This window comes from Dama dama, chromosome 6, assembly GCF_033118175.1.
Source record: "Dama dama isolate Ldn47 chromosome 6, ASM3311817v1, whole genome shotgun sequence".
Classification (NCBI taxonomy): Eukaryota; Metazoa; Chordata; class Mammalia; order Artiodactyla; family Cervidae; genus Dama; species Dama dama.
Window position 1 is genome coordinate 8,553,858 of NC_083686.1, and position 14,436 is coordinate 8,568,293.

The 14,436-nt window shown below is 52.3% G+C and overlaps 1 protein-coding gene and 1 long non-coding RNA gene across 2 annotated transcripts; one reads left to right on the plus strand and one right to left on the minus strand.

Annotated features, from left to right (window-relative positions):
* Window positions 1–5,589: 5,589 nt before the first annotated feature.
* On the minus strand, window positions 5,590–8,045 carry LOC133058457 (uncharacterized). Its single transcript, XR_009693337.1, has 4 exons — window positions 8,017–8,045; window positions 6,996–7,062; window positions 6,142–6,238; window positions 5,590–5,794 (listed from the first exon to the last, which is right to left on the minus strand). It is a non-coding gene; the product is annotated as an uncharacterized LOC133058457 (long non-coding RNA).
* A 2,215-nt stretch (window positions 8,046–10,260) lies between these two features.
* Window positions 10,261–13,877, plus strand: NKX3-2 (NK3 homeobox 2). The gene is made up of 2 exons (XM_061145156.1): window positions 10,261–10,726; window positions 12,270–13,877. The coding sequence occupies exons 1-2, from the start codon at window positions 10,261–10,263 to the stop codon at window positions 12,803–12,805; spliced, it is 1,002 nt and encodes a 333-aa protein (XP_061001139.1). The 3' UTR covers window positions 12,806–13,877.
* The last annotated feature ends 559 nt before the right edge of the window (window positions 13,878–14,436 follow it).

Sequence of the window (14,436 nt, forward strand, 5' to 3'; positions counted from 1 at the left end):
ATGGACTGGTTGGATCTCCTTGCAGTCCAAGGGACTCTCAAGAGTCTTCTCCAGCACCACAGTTCAAAAGCATCAATTCTTCAGTGCTCAGCTTTCTTTATGGTCCAACTCTCACTTTCATCAGGAGGCTCTTTAGTTCTTCTTCACTTTCTGCCATAAGGGTGGTGTCATCTGCATATCTGAGGTTACTGATATTTCTCCTGGCAATCTTGGCATTACATATGTATATTTTTGAAAGATTATATTTGGTAAGAGATTATCAATGCACCATGATTGTACATATTTATATATAAACCTATTTATTTGTTACTTATACAAACTTAATTTTTTTAAATGAGTTGTTTTTAAAGTTTAAAAAGTCATCATTTGAACACAAAAGAACCTATCTACAAAATCAGACTCGCAGGACAGACCTGTGGTTGCCAAGGGGGAGGAGAGGTAGTGGAAGGATGGAGTGGAAGTTTGGGGTTAGCAGGTGCAAACTAGTATATATGGAATGGATAAACAACGAGATCCTACTCTACAGCACCAAGATCTATACTCAATATCCTGTGATCAACCATAATGGAAATAATATAAAAGTGCATATATATGTATAACCGAATCACTTTTCTGTATAGCAGAAATTAACACAACACTGTAAATCAACTGTACTCAATTAAAAAAAGAAAGTAGTCATTTTTTTTTAAGTATTCATTGAAATAAAGACATTAAATAAATAGAGCCTTCCCAAGTGGCACTAGTGGTAAAGAACCCACCTCCCAATGCAGAAGAAATAAGAGACGGGTTCAGTCCCTGGATTGGGAAGACCCCCTGGAGGAGGGCATGGCAACCCACTCCAGTATTCTTGCCTGGAGAACCTCATGGACAGAGGAGCCTGGTGGGCTACTGTCCCTAGGGTTGCAAAGAGTTGGACATGACTAAAGTAAACTTTACATGCACACACTCAAGAAATAGAGATCATAGATGGATACATGCAGAGGGCAAAAATGTAAAAAGAGGTTGCCAAGGGTTGTAATTTAAGAAATGCTACTCTAAAAAAGTCACTGTTTTGAATTACAGCTTTTTTTTTTTATCATCACAGAGTGGCAACTTGCCCAGATGAGTCAGTTTAATTAAAGACAGCGCTCAAGGTGGGGACACAGACATATCATTCTAAAATAATGGGTTTCCACTCTTTCTGTGCTCAATATTAAGTAACAATCTAAATGGGAAAAGCATTTGAAAAAGACTAGATATGTGTATAACTGAATCACTGCCGTATATCTGAAACTAACGCAACACTGATCATCAACCATCTGTGTGTGCAAATCACTCAGCTGTGTCCGACTCTTGTGACCCCATGGACTGTAGCCCACCAGGCTCCTCCGTCCGTGGGATTCTCCAGACAAGAATACTGGAGTGGGTTGCCATTCCCTCCTCCAGAGGATCCTCCCAACCCAGGGATCAAACCTGGGTCTCCTGCATTGCCGGCAGATTCTTGGCCATATTTTAAAAAAAAAAAAAATAGTGGATTTCGTCATTTTGAGAAGGAACAGGTCACAACAGGTAGGGATGGGAAACGCCCATAAGGACTCAGGACAACAGGAATGTGTGCGCTGAGCCAGGCAGGTGGAGAACAGTATTGTGTTCAAAATAGCACATTTTCTTGTTTCCATTTTCCTTGCCAGACCTGGTGGGTCAGTGGGGTCTCAACAATGAGGAAGAGGACAGTATGTAGGCAAGAAGAACAGGAGCAAAGGTTTTGAGACGTTTCAGCGGGACATCAGGGAGTCACTTGACACCTCCAGAAGTCACTGCCTCTGCCATCACCCTTGACCTCAGTGATAACCTGTGGGCCTCTTGGAACTTGACCCAAATCGCTGACCACCACTCCTTCCAACTCACGTTCCTAACACTCAGACTCAGATTCCAGCAAGTGCTGGGCTCTTTCCAACTTCTAACCCACTGATCCTGAATTGATCAATCACTTCCCCTTGAGTCATTATTTTTGCCCTGATTCAGCTTAGGTTCCATGATGCTAAACCCTCTCCTGCCAACAGCCTCAACTCCCTGGCTGTTCTTGTTAAATGGTCCCATAATGCTGGACCCTGAGCAGCCCACTGTCTGCCCACCCTACGCTGGGGTTGTGTGTGTGTGTGTGTGTTTCCCTGAGCAGGGGGATCTCTCTGGGGAAACGCACACACCTGCGCTGACCAGTCACGCTTTAAGGTCACAGACGTGAACCTCAAATACACCCTCACTCCTGCTCAGCTGCTCCACATCGCTACCCTGATTTCTTCCCCACCCATTGCCGCGATGGCTTTTCATACCTGCCCTCTGTCTCCTGAATCATCCTGGCCCCACTCTGTGACCAGCTTACCTCATATTTGTTGAGTGAATTAAACAAAGAAGCATTTAAAAAAAATTTTTTTATTCAAGTGTAGCTGATTTCCAATATTGTGTTAATTTCTGCTTACAGAAAAGTGATTCAGTTATACACATGTGTACATTCTTTTTTATATTCCTTTCCATTATGGTTTATCACATATGAAATGAAATGAAATATAGGTTGAAATGAAATAAAATAAAGAAAGATATGAAATATAGTTCTCTGTGCTATATAGTAGGACCTTGTTGTTTATCCATCTCATATATAATAGTTTGCATCTGCTAATCCCAAATTCCCAATCCTTCCATCACCCACCCACCTTCCCCCTGGCAACCATGTCTGTAAGTCTGTTCTGTTTTGTAGATTTGTTCACTTGTACTATATTATAGATTCCACATATAAGTGATATCATATGGTATTTGCCTTTTTCTGGGTTACTTCAGCTAGTACAATCATCTCTAGCTACATCCATGTTGTTGCAAATGGCATTATTTCATTCTTTTTGATGGCTGAGTAATATTCTATTGTGTATGTGTGTGTGTGTGTGTATATATATATATATACATATATATATACATACTGCTGCTGCTGCTAAGTCGCTTCAGTTGTGTCCGACTCTGTGCGACCCCATAGACGGCAGCCCACCAGGCTCCTCCATCCCTGGGATTCTCCAGACAAGAACACTGGAGTGGGTTGCCATTTCCTTCTCCAATGCATGCATGCTAAGTTGCAGCAGTCATGTCCGACTCTGTGTGACCAGCAGCCCACCAGGCTCCTCCATCCCTGGGATTCTCCAGGCAAGAATACTGGAGTGGGTTGCCACTTCCTTCTCCAATATATATACTACATCTTCTTTATCCATTCATCTGTCAATGGACATTTAGGTTGCTTCCATGTCTTTCTACTATCAATAGTGTTGCAATGAACACTGAGGTGCATGTATCTTTTTCAAATTATAGTTTTGCCTGAGTGTATGTCCCAAAGTGGGCCTGCTGGATCATATGGCAACTCTATTTTTGTTTTTTTGAGAAACATCCATGCTGTTTTCCACAGTGGCGACACCCGTTTACATTCCCACCAATCCTGTATGACGGTTTCCTTTTCTGCAGACACCTGCCAACACTTGTCACTTGTTGTCTTTTTGGTGCTAGCCGTTCTGACAGTGCTGTTTTGACCAGATACTGATCTCCACCTGCCGCAGTCCACGGGGGTCGCAAAGAGTTGGACACAATGGAGCAACCACGCACAAATAATTAGTTATGTTGAGGCTCCTCAAATAACTAAAAATACACTGAGTTTTTATTTTGGCTTGCAGGATCTCAGATTCCCAACCAGGAACTGAACCTGGGCCCTGGCAAGTGAAAGCCCAGAATCTTAACCACTAGGCAACCAGGAAACATCCTCAAATAACTATCTTTTCCAGAATATCTTATAGAAAAACCTGAATGAACTTTTTGGCCAATACAATAAAAATAGTTACCATATGACCCAGTAATTCCACTCCTGGCTATACAAATGAAGAACATAAAAAGACTGATTTGAAAAGGTACATGGTCACAGCAGCATTTTTACAAGAGCTAAGTAAGCAATCTGTGTCCATCAACAGATGAGTGGATAAGGAAAACGTGATACACACTTGCACACAAACACACAAATATTACTCAGTCACAAAAGAGAATGAAAATTTGCCATTTGCAACAACACAGATGAACCTGGAAAGTATTGTGCTTAATGAAGTAAATCAGATAGAGAAAGACAGATACTATATGTTTTCACTTATATGTGGAATCTAGAAAATAAACAAATGAGCATAACAGAATAGAAACAGACTCACAGATACAGAGAAAAAAAGCCGTGGCTACCAGTGGGGGGACGGATGGGGAAGGGACAAGATGGGGAAGGGGGTTAAGAGGTACAAACTAGTAGGTATAGAATAAATAAGACACAAGGATGTAAAGTACTGTACAGGAAAGGGAATAAATATTTCATAATCACTTTAAATGAAGTATATACAAATGCCAAATCACTATGTTATACACCTGAAACTAATGACTCTGCTTATGTAAAAGCATACGTTTAAAAAAAAAAAAGGAAAGAAAGAAAAGAAAGATTTTAAAATGCAATAGCCCAAATCACCCTCTGTCACATCACTCTGATTTCACGTCTGCTGTTTCCTCCATTGCTTTATGCAGGCATTGTTTTCTTGATGGTATTTCTCCACCCAAATGTTAGCCTATTAAGGGTGGCACCTTACGGGGTGGTGAGCCCCAGCACCTAGAGCAGTGCTGAGTTCAGGAAACATTCGTTTAACCTTAAATGAATGACAGAAACTTCAGGAAGGGAAATTGGTTGGAAAATTTTGTAAGGGGAACCCAGCACAATACCATGAAGGCCCCCAGAACAGCTTCTTAGAGACAGAAATACTACACATTCAGAAGGCTTCCTTGGTATTTCACAAGCTTCTCAAACTCAGTACAAATAACAGTACACAGCAGCATCCCGCTTATTCAATCACCTGCTTCTCCTTCTTAACCCTCGCCCAAACAGCACCATCACCCATCCACTGTCTGATAACCCCAAAGAAAAAAAATAATCCGAGAAACAAGACGGGCTTGTTTGCAATGCCTGAACTTGCTGATGTTTAGAGTGAAACACCCCATTAGTGTCATAAAGAAGTTAAATTCTGGAAAAAAAGAAAAACCTGCCTATGACTCCAGTCTATCACATAGACTGTATGTACCTTAAATCGCCATCCAGCGGGTGCTCGGGTCCAGTTCGCAAGAGAGGCCGCGGAGAAGAATCCAGATGTTAGACCAAGAGGTCTCCGGTTCTTCCTGCGACTGCCTCACCTCCATCTTTTCTCCCTGCCCGTGAAGGGTGTGAGTCTTCAGTGGGGGGCCAGATGGTGTTTGGGTGAGTTTTTAAAATGCAACACCTTGGCTATTATATCTCTGACAACATGAGACTGCGTAAACATAAAAAACTTTCCGTGTTAATGAAACCAACATTTTCTTTTGGCTCTACTTAACCACGCTTCTCTACATTGGTACCCGCACATCCATCAGAGGTGTCCGCTAGATGGCGCTCGTCCTCCACTGTACCCCGGCCGGGTCGGGAGTGCGTACATTTGTTGGTAAAACAGAGGTGATTTCTTAACTCTGGCTTTTTACAGGTAAGAACACTAGCTCCAAAGGAAACACGTCTTTCATGAGGCCGTATCGCATCATCTCAAAGCCTCGAGCGAAAGTCAGGTCCCCATATTTCTGAACTTAGTGAACTTTCATCACCTGGCTGTCTCCCTCAGCACATGGTCTAGTTTGATTAGAATAATAATGGCGTGTTTCTTTCTTTCTTCATAACAAGGTTTAGGTTCCGATCCACAGGCCTTGGGCTTCTCTGGTTGCTCAGATGGTCAAGATCTGCCTGCAATGAAAGAGACCCGGGTTCAATCCCTGGGTCAGGAAGATGCCCTGGAGAAGGAAATGGCAGCCCACTCCCGTATTCTTACCTGGGAAATCCCATGGGCAGAGGAGCCTGGGGGGGTCCAAAGAGTTGGACAGAACAGAACACGCATTCTCTATTTTCAAAAGTACCAAACAGGAAAAAATGGCTAGATTTGACTGCCTAAATTATTTTATTTCCTTAAGTTTGAAATTCGTTTCCTGATGAATGTAGCACAGAAATAAATAAGCAAGATGACGGGAAACCTTTAATGAGAATAAACGTGAAGGGTCATGGGGAGGGGAGAGCTGTTAGAATAGAAAACCCACCTGGGCTGGCATCACAAAGTCCGATCTGGATCTTGAGTCAACTGCTTAGTGATGGCGAAGTCATTTAAACTCACTCCATGAGTCTCAGTTTCCTCATCTGTAAAACAGGGATAATAATGTTTTCCACCCTCAGGGAAACGTAGATTAAACTAAACAATAAGGTGCCATCCTGGCACGTTGTCTGTGGGCAGCAATTGCTTAAATAGGAAACGTCCTCGGCCCGAGGAATGATGGTCTGATGATACACCTGGACCACGTGCGTGAAAAATCCTTGTGGGGCCTGAATGCGGATGACATAGGGACCCAGGAGCCAGGGTCTGCTGGCCGGCAAGTGGCCTGTGGCTTGATGCCCAGGGTGCCTCGGTGGCGTGGAGTGACCTCCAGAGCCTGCGGACGGGGACGGGGGTAATTCCCAGGCGCAGGCTGCCTGGATCTGGCTCCAACGAGGCAGTCCTGCGCGGCGCCCTTTCCCCGCGCGTCATCCCCTGCAACTTAGCGTCGGCCTCGAAGAGAACCCGATACAAACCCTCGGGTTAAAGGACTGGAAACCCTGGCCCAGGGACACCAGGTGAATCCGGCCACGGCCACTGGCGTCTGAGAGACCCGCGTGGCCTCCCACTGCGAGGCAGCCTCCCGCGCTGGCCATCGCGCCTGCCGCGTCTCCCCGCATCCTGCCCGGGGCGCAGGTGGAGGGCGGCAGGGGCGCGGCGCGCGGGGGCACCGCGGGAACATCCCGGCGGACGCGGGCCCGGGGAAGCGCGCGCCCGCCCGAGAGCTGGGTTTCTCCCCCATCGCCGACCCCGCGGCTCTCCCACCCTCACTGCGCGCGGTGTCCTGGCCCGCGGAAGCCTCACCCTCCGACGGCGCTTCGGCGGCTCGGGGTTGGAGGGTACGGCACGCAGGCGGCGTGCAGGAACCAAACTGCAAAAGAGACAGTGTGGTGGAGGATGAGGATGGAAAGGAGAGGGAGAAGACGAAGGCAGAGCTGGGCGAGGGGGCCCGGAAGGGCGCAGAGCGAGCCGAGCGGCTCCCCGAAGCCCGGTCGACCGCCGGGGGCTCCCGGGCTCCGCAGATTCCCGGGGTCGGCCCGGGCCGGAGCTCGGAACTGATCGAACCTCGGGCGCGGTCGGGCAGCCGTGGATGCCCCGGAGCTCACGGTCAAGCGCGCAGCAAATCGCCCTCTCTGGGCTGCGAGCGGGGCCCCAGTGAGCCCGCGCCGACGCGCCCTGGTCTCCCCATCTCCAGCCCAGTGACAAGCGCGGACCTGCTGCGCCCTCGCCACACACCCCTCCTCACTCGCCGGCCTTGATTCTGCAGCGCATGTACCCGGGACATCTCTCTGCATCCGTCCACCTCCGCTCACCGGCCCCCAAAGCCTCCTCGTTCCCACCTAACCCCACCATCAGCTTCTACTTGGAGTTCCAGACCCGCGAGCTTCCTCTCCGCCAACACTCCCGGCCCTGCTTGCAGCCGTTCCCTGGACCTAAAGGTTAACTGGCCGCCGCAGTGGCCCGAGATGCCTCCATCCCTGGCTGTGCGCTTCCTGAAGACTCTTATACCCCGGGCACACACCAAAAAACAAACAAACAAACAAAAAAATGGACAGCTCAAAGTCACCAAACTACATCTTTCTAAACTTTGAAAAATCTCTACCCACGCCTGTGGCACGGGGTGTATTCTACTTTGATTTGGGGTTCTGTAAAAAAACATTGAGAGGGGGGAACTAAGTGGTGGTTATATATTCAAGCAAGTCCTTGTATAGCTCCCAAACTCACTCTAACACTCGGTCACTCAGCCCCTCAGCATCTCTGCGTGTTCGTCCCCATCAAGTCCTAACCCCACAAAGGGATGTCTGTCTGCGACACCAGTTCACACCTGCTCGCTTCTCTCCTTCTGGGCGACTCTTGTCCATCTCCTCCTCAACTCGCCCCCAGAGAGGAACAACAAATTGTCTAAGGTGGTGGGAGGGGGGCGTAACTTAAAGGGCAAATCAAGGTCAGCGGGAGGAAGGAAACAATGGTTTTCTTTTGAAACATCGTGTGCCTTCTGTTCTGTTCCCTTCCGGGCCTGAAGAGCGTCCTGTTCCTTACACTTGCCGCCGACGGACACCAAATTGAAACACCTTTCCCAGAAAACTGAAGTAGTCGGTCGTATAGAACTATTAAAGGGCAATGACCTCTCCAATGTAAGGTTTTCTTCCCCCCACCCCTCCCCAGACACCACAGGACCGTGTTTGGGATGCGAGAGAGCATCACGTGGCTGAAATGCTGGAAAGTATAGATGCTGCGAAGCCCTCCACTGGCCCTGCAAACTACCAGTGTGTGGATTTCATCCTGCGGTGCAGAACAAGAACCACAAAAAAAGAAAGCTAACAGGGGAGAATATTGTTTGTTTTAGTAGTACCACAAATACCAATCCCAGCAATTTAAATTAAAATCACTGAATTAAAATCACATCTCTTTAAGCTTATTTAATGGTTCAAATTGTGTATTTGGTTTTAAGCCTCCGGCAAAAATTTATAGAAGGCAATGAAGTGTGTTCCTTGAGTAAAGTATTTATTTAAAAATTAATAATAAAAATAGAGTAACAAATGTTTTGAGATACCCACAATACTTGTGTTTCTTAGCCTGGCTTCTTCTATTACATAAAACAATTCACTACTCATTTTCAAAAAGAACATTAATGTCATCAGTTCAGGATCTCTACTTTGGTAACTCCCAGATAGTCTTTTAAACAAAAATATGTTTTTCAACTCACAAGTAGCAGAATATTTCAAGAACAAACAGAAAGCTTCAGTTTTCTTCGTCGTGTAAAATTGTACAAACTCCAAGTACATTCAGCATTGACCGCCCAGGGAAATGATCGCTGAATTTCCAGAAACTCCCAAAGATGCCCTCCAATTTCTTGCTTGACTTTAGCTCTATCTGTCCCATCTTTTCTTTTTTCATGCCTCTCCAGAAATTAAATTAAAGACAATCCGGTGAGGAAAGAAAACTATTTCTAGGGTGACTTTTGGTCCATTCATTATTTCAGAGAAAAGAATGAGCCGTGAGGAAGCCGCGAAACTGGAAGGGGAAAAGAAGCAGCAATGTATTCTTCGAATCTATAAACCTCCCTAGAGAACAGAAACTACGCGCACGATTTAAGGAACTTAATTATTAACTTGGGTTTCCCTCCCAGATCCGACTCAACTAAATATCGCGTTCCACAAAAGTGCCAGAATAGGTAAGAAGCCGTGGGTTAGGTGGCTGAGCGTCCCTGCGGCTGGAGGATGATGCTTCGAGGACCAGACTTGGGAGAAAAGGGGTTAAGTCAGACCCTGACTTTCTCCGAGCAACGTGCCCAGTTTTGTCCGTTCAAGTCAACGTCGCCCAGAAGGAGCCAACCAATAGGCGGCCGGGAAGGCCCGGGCCCGCCCCCCGAAGGGGCGTGGCCTGAGGCTGTCACTCAGCGGTGAGGAATGACACCCGGGCGGGAGGGGGGGTGGACGCTGGAACGCTGGGGAAGGAAAGAGAGAAGAAACAGATAAAACCTGGACAGGGGGTAACAAGGTGCCCCGCGCCTCTCGGAATCCTGCGGCCGCCGCCGCCCCGCCGCCGCCGCCGGGGGTGGGCTCCGGAAGAGCCGGCCCAGCAGGGCTTGGAGACGACGATCCAAGGAGCGAAATCCTGCAGGCGGGGAAGGAAGAGACCAGAGGCGCAAAGAAAAAGTGACTCGGGCCGTGCGCCCCGGAGGCGCTGGAGAGGGGACTGCAGCCGCGTAGGGGGGCCTCGCCGATCCTCCCCTCCCCACCCCAAGTCCTCCGAGGGCCAGACCCCGGCCCGCCCCTACGGGAGATTAATCCAGCTGAGCTGCGAAAAGGAGAACTTCTGGCGCTGGATTGGGGGGGAGGGGGGGTCTCCGGGTGGGGTGGGCGTCGGAAGTGGGGGTGAGGGTCGACGCTGATCCGGGGCCCGTGGGGGGCGGAGGCTGCTGGGCAGCGCAGGAGTGGGCTGCAGGGGCCTCGCGCGCGCGCCGGGCTCACTCGCGCTGCAGCGGCCCCCGCGCACTCCATCCAGCTCGGAGCTGCCCGCGCGCCCCAGCCGCCCGCCCGGCCGGCCGCTCCGGCCCGCGGCGCTGATGGCTGTGCGCGGCGCCAACACCTTGACGCCCTTCTCCATCCAGGCGATCCTCAACAAGAAAGAGGAGCGCGGCGGGCTGCCCGCGACCGAGGGGCGCTCGGTACCCGGGGGCACAGCGGTGGCAGTGGCTTCGGCGCCCGCTGTCTGTTGCTGGCGGCTCTTTGGGGAGACAGACGCGGGCGCGCTGGGGGGCGCCGAGGACTCTCTGCTGGCGTCTCCTGCGGGGACCAGAACGGCTGCGAGGCGGACGGCGGAGAGCCCGGGCGGCTGGGACTCGGACTCGGCGCTGAGCGAGGAGAACGAGGGCGGCCGGCGCTGCGCGGACCCGCCGGGGGCCAGCGGGGCCTGCCGTGCAGGGGCGACCCTGGGCCTCGGCCAGCCGGTCTGCGAGCTGCCCGCCGCCAAGGACCTGGAGGAGGAAGCCGCAGGCCGGAGCGACAGTGAGATGTCGGCCAGCGTCTCAGGTTCGGCCCAGGCTTCGCTGGGAAAGGGGGCCGGGCTGAGGGGCTGGGCGAGGAGGGCAACCGCGCAGAGAGAAGTGGGCGAGCTGTGAGCACCCCGCGCCCTGGGCCCCCTGCTTTGGCCAAGACCCTTAGCTCTGCGCGCTGGCACAGGCTGCTCTAACCTTCCGGCCACTGAGCCCCAGAGAGGGCGGATGGGGTGAAGTCTCAGACCTCGGGCAGTGTGCTTTAGAACCGGGTGGGAGGGAACCACTGCACCCTAACCTTGAGCCCATCGCCAGTGCCCTCGGCTGAGTGTGTCCCCAAATCCCCAAAATCAAGGAAAGGGAAGAGGGAGCGGCCCGGAGACCTTGGGGAGCCAGTACCCTGGGCCTGGAGAACTTGGGGAGCCAGTACCCTGGGTCTGGCCCAGAGAGCAGTTATTGTTTAGTCTCTTAAGTCCTGTCCGACTCTTTGTGACCTCATGGACTGTAGCCCGCCAGGCTCCTCTGTCCATGGGATTTCCCAGGCAAGAATACTGGAGTGGGTTGCCATTTCCTTCTCCAAGGCCCAGAGATCAGAGATGCTTCCAGCCCGAGGTCCCAGAGCCTGGACGGGCAGCTCAAAGACAGGTAGCAAGGGATAACATTCAAGTGAGCGGGAAGCCGACCAAGCCGGAGCTTTGGGAGGAGGGTTCATTTAGCTTTCTCAGACCCCAGGCGAGGGAGAGCTGCGCTGGGCTGAGGACCCAAGAGCTGGAGGTAACCCCGCAGCCAGCGGAAGGCAGCCGGGCTCGATTTAGGTCATCCCAGACCCAGAAGGGAGAGGGCCCTCCTCAGCCACGAGCTGGCACGCCCTCTGGTCAGAAAGACCCCCGTGCCTGCCCTTTCGGTTGAACGGTGTAGGCCTCAATGTTGGCTCCGACCGAACAGTATCCGCTGCAGGCCAGAGTGCTGGACCTCTGCTGGGGTGCAGCCAGGGGGAGCAAGGAAGGGCCCCAGGAGCAGGCGTCGGATTAGGGTCTAAGGATTCGAAGCAGGGACACCCCTCAACCCCCAGCCTTCCTTTTATCCCCTTTCGAAGGGCGAGGGAGAAACCTACCCACGGCCTGGGCAGTACCCTGTTGCCGCAGCCCGCGCGTGTGCTGTTGCGATGCATGTGAGGTGCGCGCATTGCGCGCGGGAGGTGGCGGGTGAACCCACGGAGAGAGTCCCGAGGTTCTAGGGCTGAGAGCAGAGAAGATTTGGGAGGACGCTCAGGCCCGTTATCCACATCTGCTGAGAGGCGCCCGGAGGAGCTCAGAGAAGGCAGGGAGCTGGATCTTGGCCGCACAGGGTTGATACGGCGGCTGAGTTCCTTGCCGGCTCACAACAAGACTAGAGGCAGGAAGCGACTGGGGCAGAGTTGGAAGACTCGCCTCCCGGACCGCGGTTTCCAGGCCCACCCCACCACTCCGGCGGGATCAAAGTGTATATCCGCCCCCCGGCCCCCACGCCAGCGGTTGAGGCCGGACCTCACTCCTCGGCGGTGCTGACATGTCTTGTCTCTGTTCCCACCGGGTCCGCAGGCGACCGCAGCCCGAGGGCCGAGGACGACGGGGTTGGCCCTGGAGGCGCACGCGTGCCCACGCTCTGCAGCGGTGGTGGCGGCGGCGGCGGCGGCAGGCCGGCGGGCGGCGCGGAGGAGGAGGAGGGACCCGCGGCGCCTAAGCCGCGCAAGAAGCGTTCGCGCGCCGCCTTCTCGCACGCGCAGGTCTTCGAGCTGGAGCGCCGCTTCAACCATCAGCGCTACCTATCCGGGCCGGAGCGCGCAGACCTGGCAGCGTCGCTGAAGCTCACCGAGACGCAGGTGAAGATCTGGTTCCAGAACCGTCGCTACAAGACCAAGCGCCGGCAGATGGCTGCCGACCTGCTGGCCTCGGCGCCCGCCGCCAAGAAGGTGGCGGTGAAGGTGCTGGTCCGCGACGACCAGAGACAGTACCTGCCCGGAGAGGTGCTGCGACCACCCTCGCTGTTGCCCCTGCAGCCCTCCTACTATTACCCTTATTACTGCCTCCCCGGCTGGGCGCTCTCCACGTGCGCGGCTGCTGCGGGCACCCAGTGAGCCGGCCTGCGGTGAGGCCGCGAAGGATCCCAGCGCCCCAGCTCCGGACGGGCGCCGATGGCCCTGCAGGGTTGTGCCGGGTACAGGGGCGCCCCGCCGAGGGAGGGCGGCAGGTGGAGGATGAAATCCAGCCCGGCTCCTCTCTCCAGGACGTGCGCCCTGGCCGCAGGAACTGGGTCTACCCAGACGAGGGCGCCTTTTTTTCTAGTTGGAACAGAGGCATCCTATGGCCTAGGGACCCGACTTCCCCGCGTCCCCACCTGCTGGGAAGCCCTCGGACACTATTTATTACCACCGCACTGTTGAATTTGGGTTGTGTCTGCCTGGGGGTGGCGTTTCCTAGAGCGGAGAGAGCTCCTGGAGACCACGGAAGCCTGAATCCCAGCATGTCAGGCCTGCCGGGAGCTTCGTGCGCTAGGCCACACTAGTTCATGGTATCCATGCTACCGATCTATGTGTATCTACATATCTATTATTTTTGGAAATCGCATTTGTTACAAAGGGGTGCAGAACCCGGGCAGTCCCCAAGGAGCCCCAGGCTAGGGGTTCATTGAACCGTGAAGTGCTTGGTTTGCGGGCTCTCTGCCCCATCCCTCCCCGCTGTCGAAGCTCGGGTTGGGGCGCCTGACTGGGGGCTGAATGTACGGAAGGGAGCCTCTGGGCAGAGCCCCGGCCCGGCGTCTTCCCTCTCGGAGTCCCGGGGCTCCTGGAAGCCCCTGAACCAGGAGAGCGCGCAAACCAGGAGTCCTTCGCAGAACTTTACTCTCTTTCTTTTCCTTCCTCTCTCTCTCTCTTTTTTTTTTCTCTCTCTCTCTCTTTTTTAAGGAGGTTAAAACTTGTAGCACTTTGCAGTTGTTTGTATTCAAATGACGGTTATTTTTGTATTCAATGTGAATATCCCCTCCGCCCTCCGCGACTCCTGCCTCCGGACCCGGGTTCTCCCATCCCTGTCCCTAAGACAGGTGACCCTGTCAACCTCGCCGCTTGTCGCCTCCTTAAGGGCACTGTGCACTCAACTAGAGTATTAACTTTAAAAAGATTTGTGAAATTTGGAAGCTCTATTCGTTGTATTTTTTCCCCTTTTAATTTATAAACTTTTAGTTTAACATGCCCTCTTGGACGCGGTGTATTCTCTGAGCCTCTCTCTGTCCGGCTTCGGGGGAACCGGTAACGTGGGCTCAGTTTCCCATTCAGTCCTCTCCGGGAGTCCTCCCCCCATCACAGAAGCCACCGGCTCCTCACCTCCAGGAAGGGTTTAAACCGGCACCGCTCAGGGAATCGCTATTTCTGGGACTTTGCAGGAGTCACAGAGGAATCCCAGTGAATCCGGAGCAAATGCCTAAGATTCCCCTTCCCCCACCCCACTGCCCGTGGGCACTAGTGTCTCAGAGTCTAGGAAGCATCCAGAGTTGAATGAAAGCCGCTCAGTTCTGTCTGACTCTTGGCCACCCCAGGGACTGTAGCCTGCCAGGCTCCTCTGTCCATGGAATTCTCCAGGAAAGAATACTGGAGTGGGCTGCCATTCCCTTCTCCAGAGCTGAACCCGCTGCCAATTTCCATGCCCACCCCCAATCCGTACTCAACCCTAACCTGTTCACTCCTCCACCTGCCCGCATCCTCTCTGCTTTTGA

Coding starts and splice junctions, on each gene's coding strand:
- NKX3-2 (XM_061145156.1), top strand. CDS start 10,261: ATGGCTGTGCGCGGCGCCAACACCTTGACGCCCTTCTCCATCCAGGCG. Junction 10,727..12,269: donor GATGTCGGCCAGCGTCTCAG/GTTCGGCCCAGG, acceptor CCGGGTCCGCAG/GCGACCGCAGCCCGAGGGCC.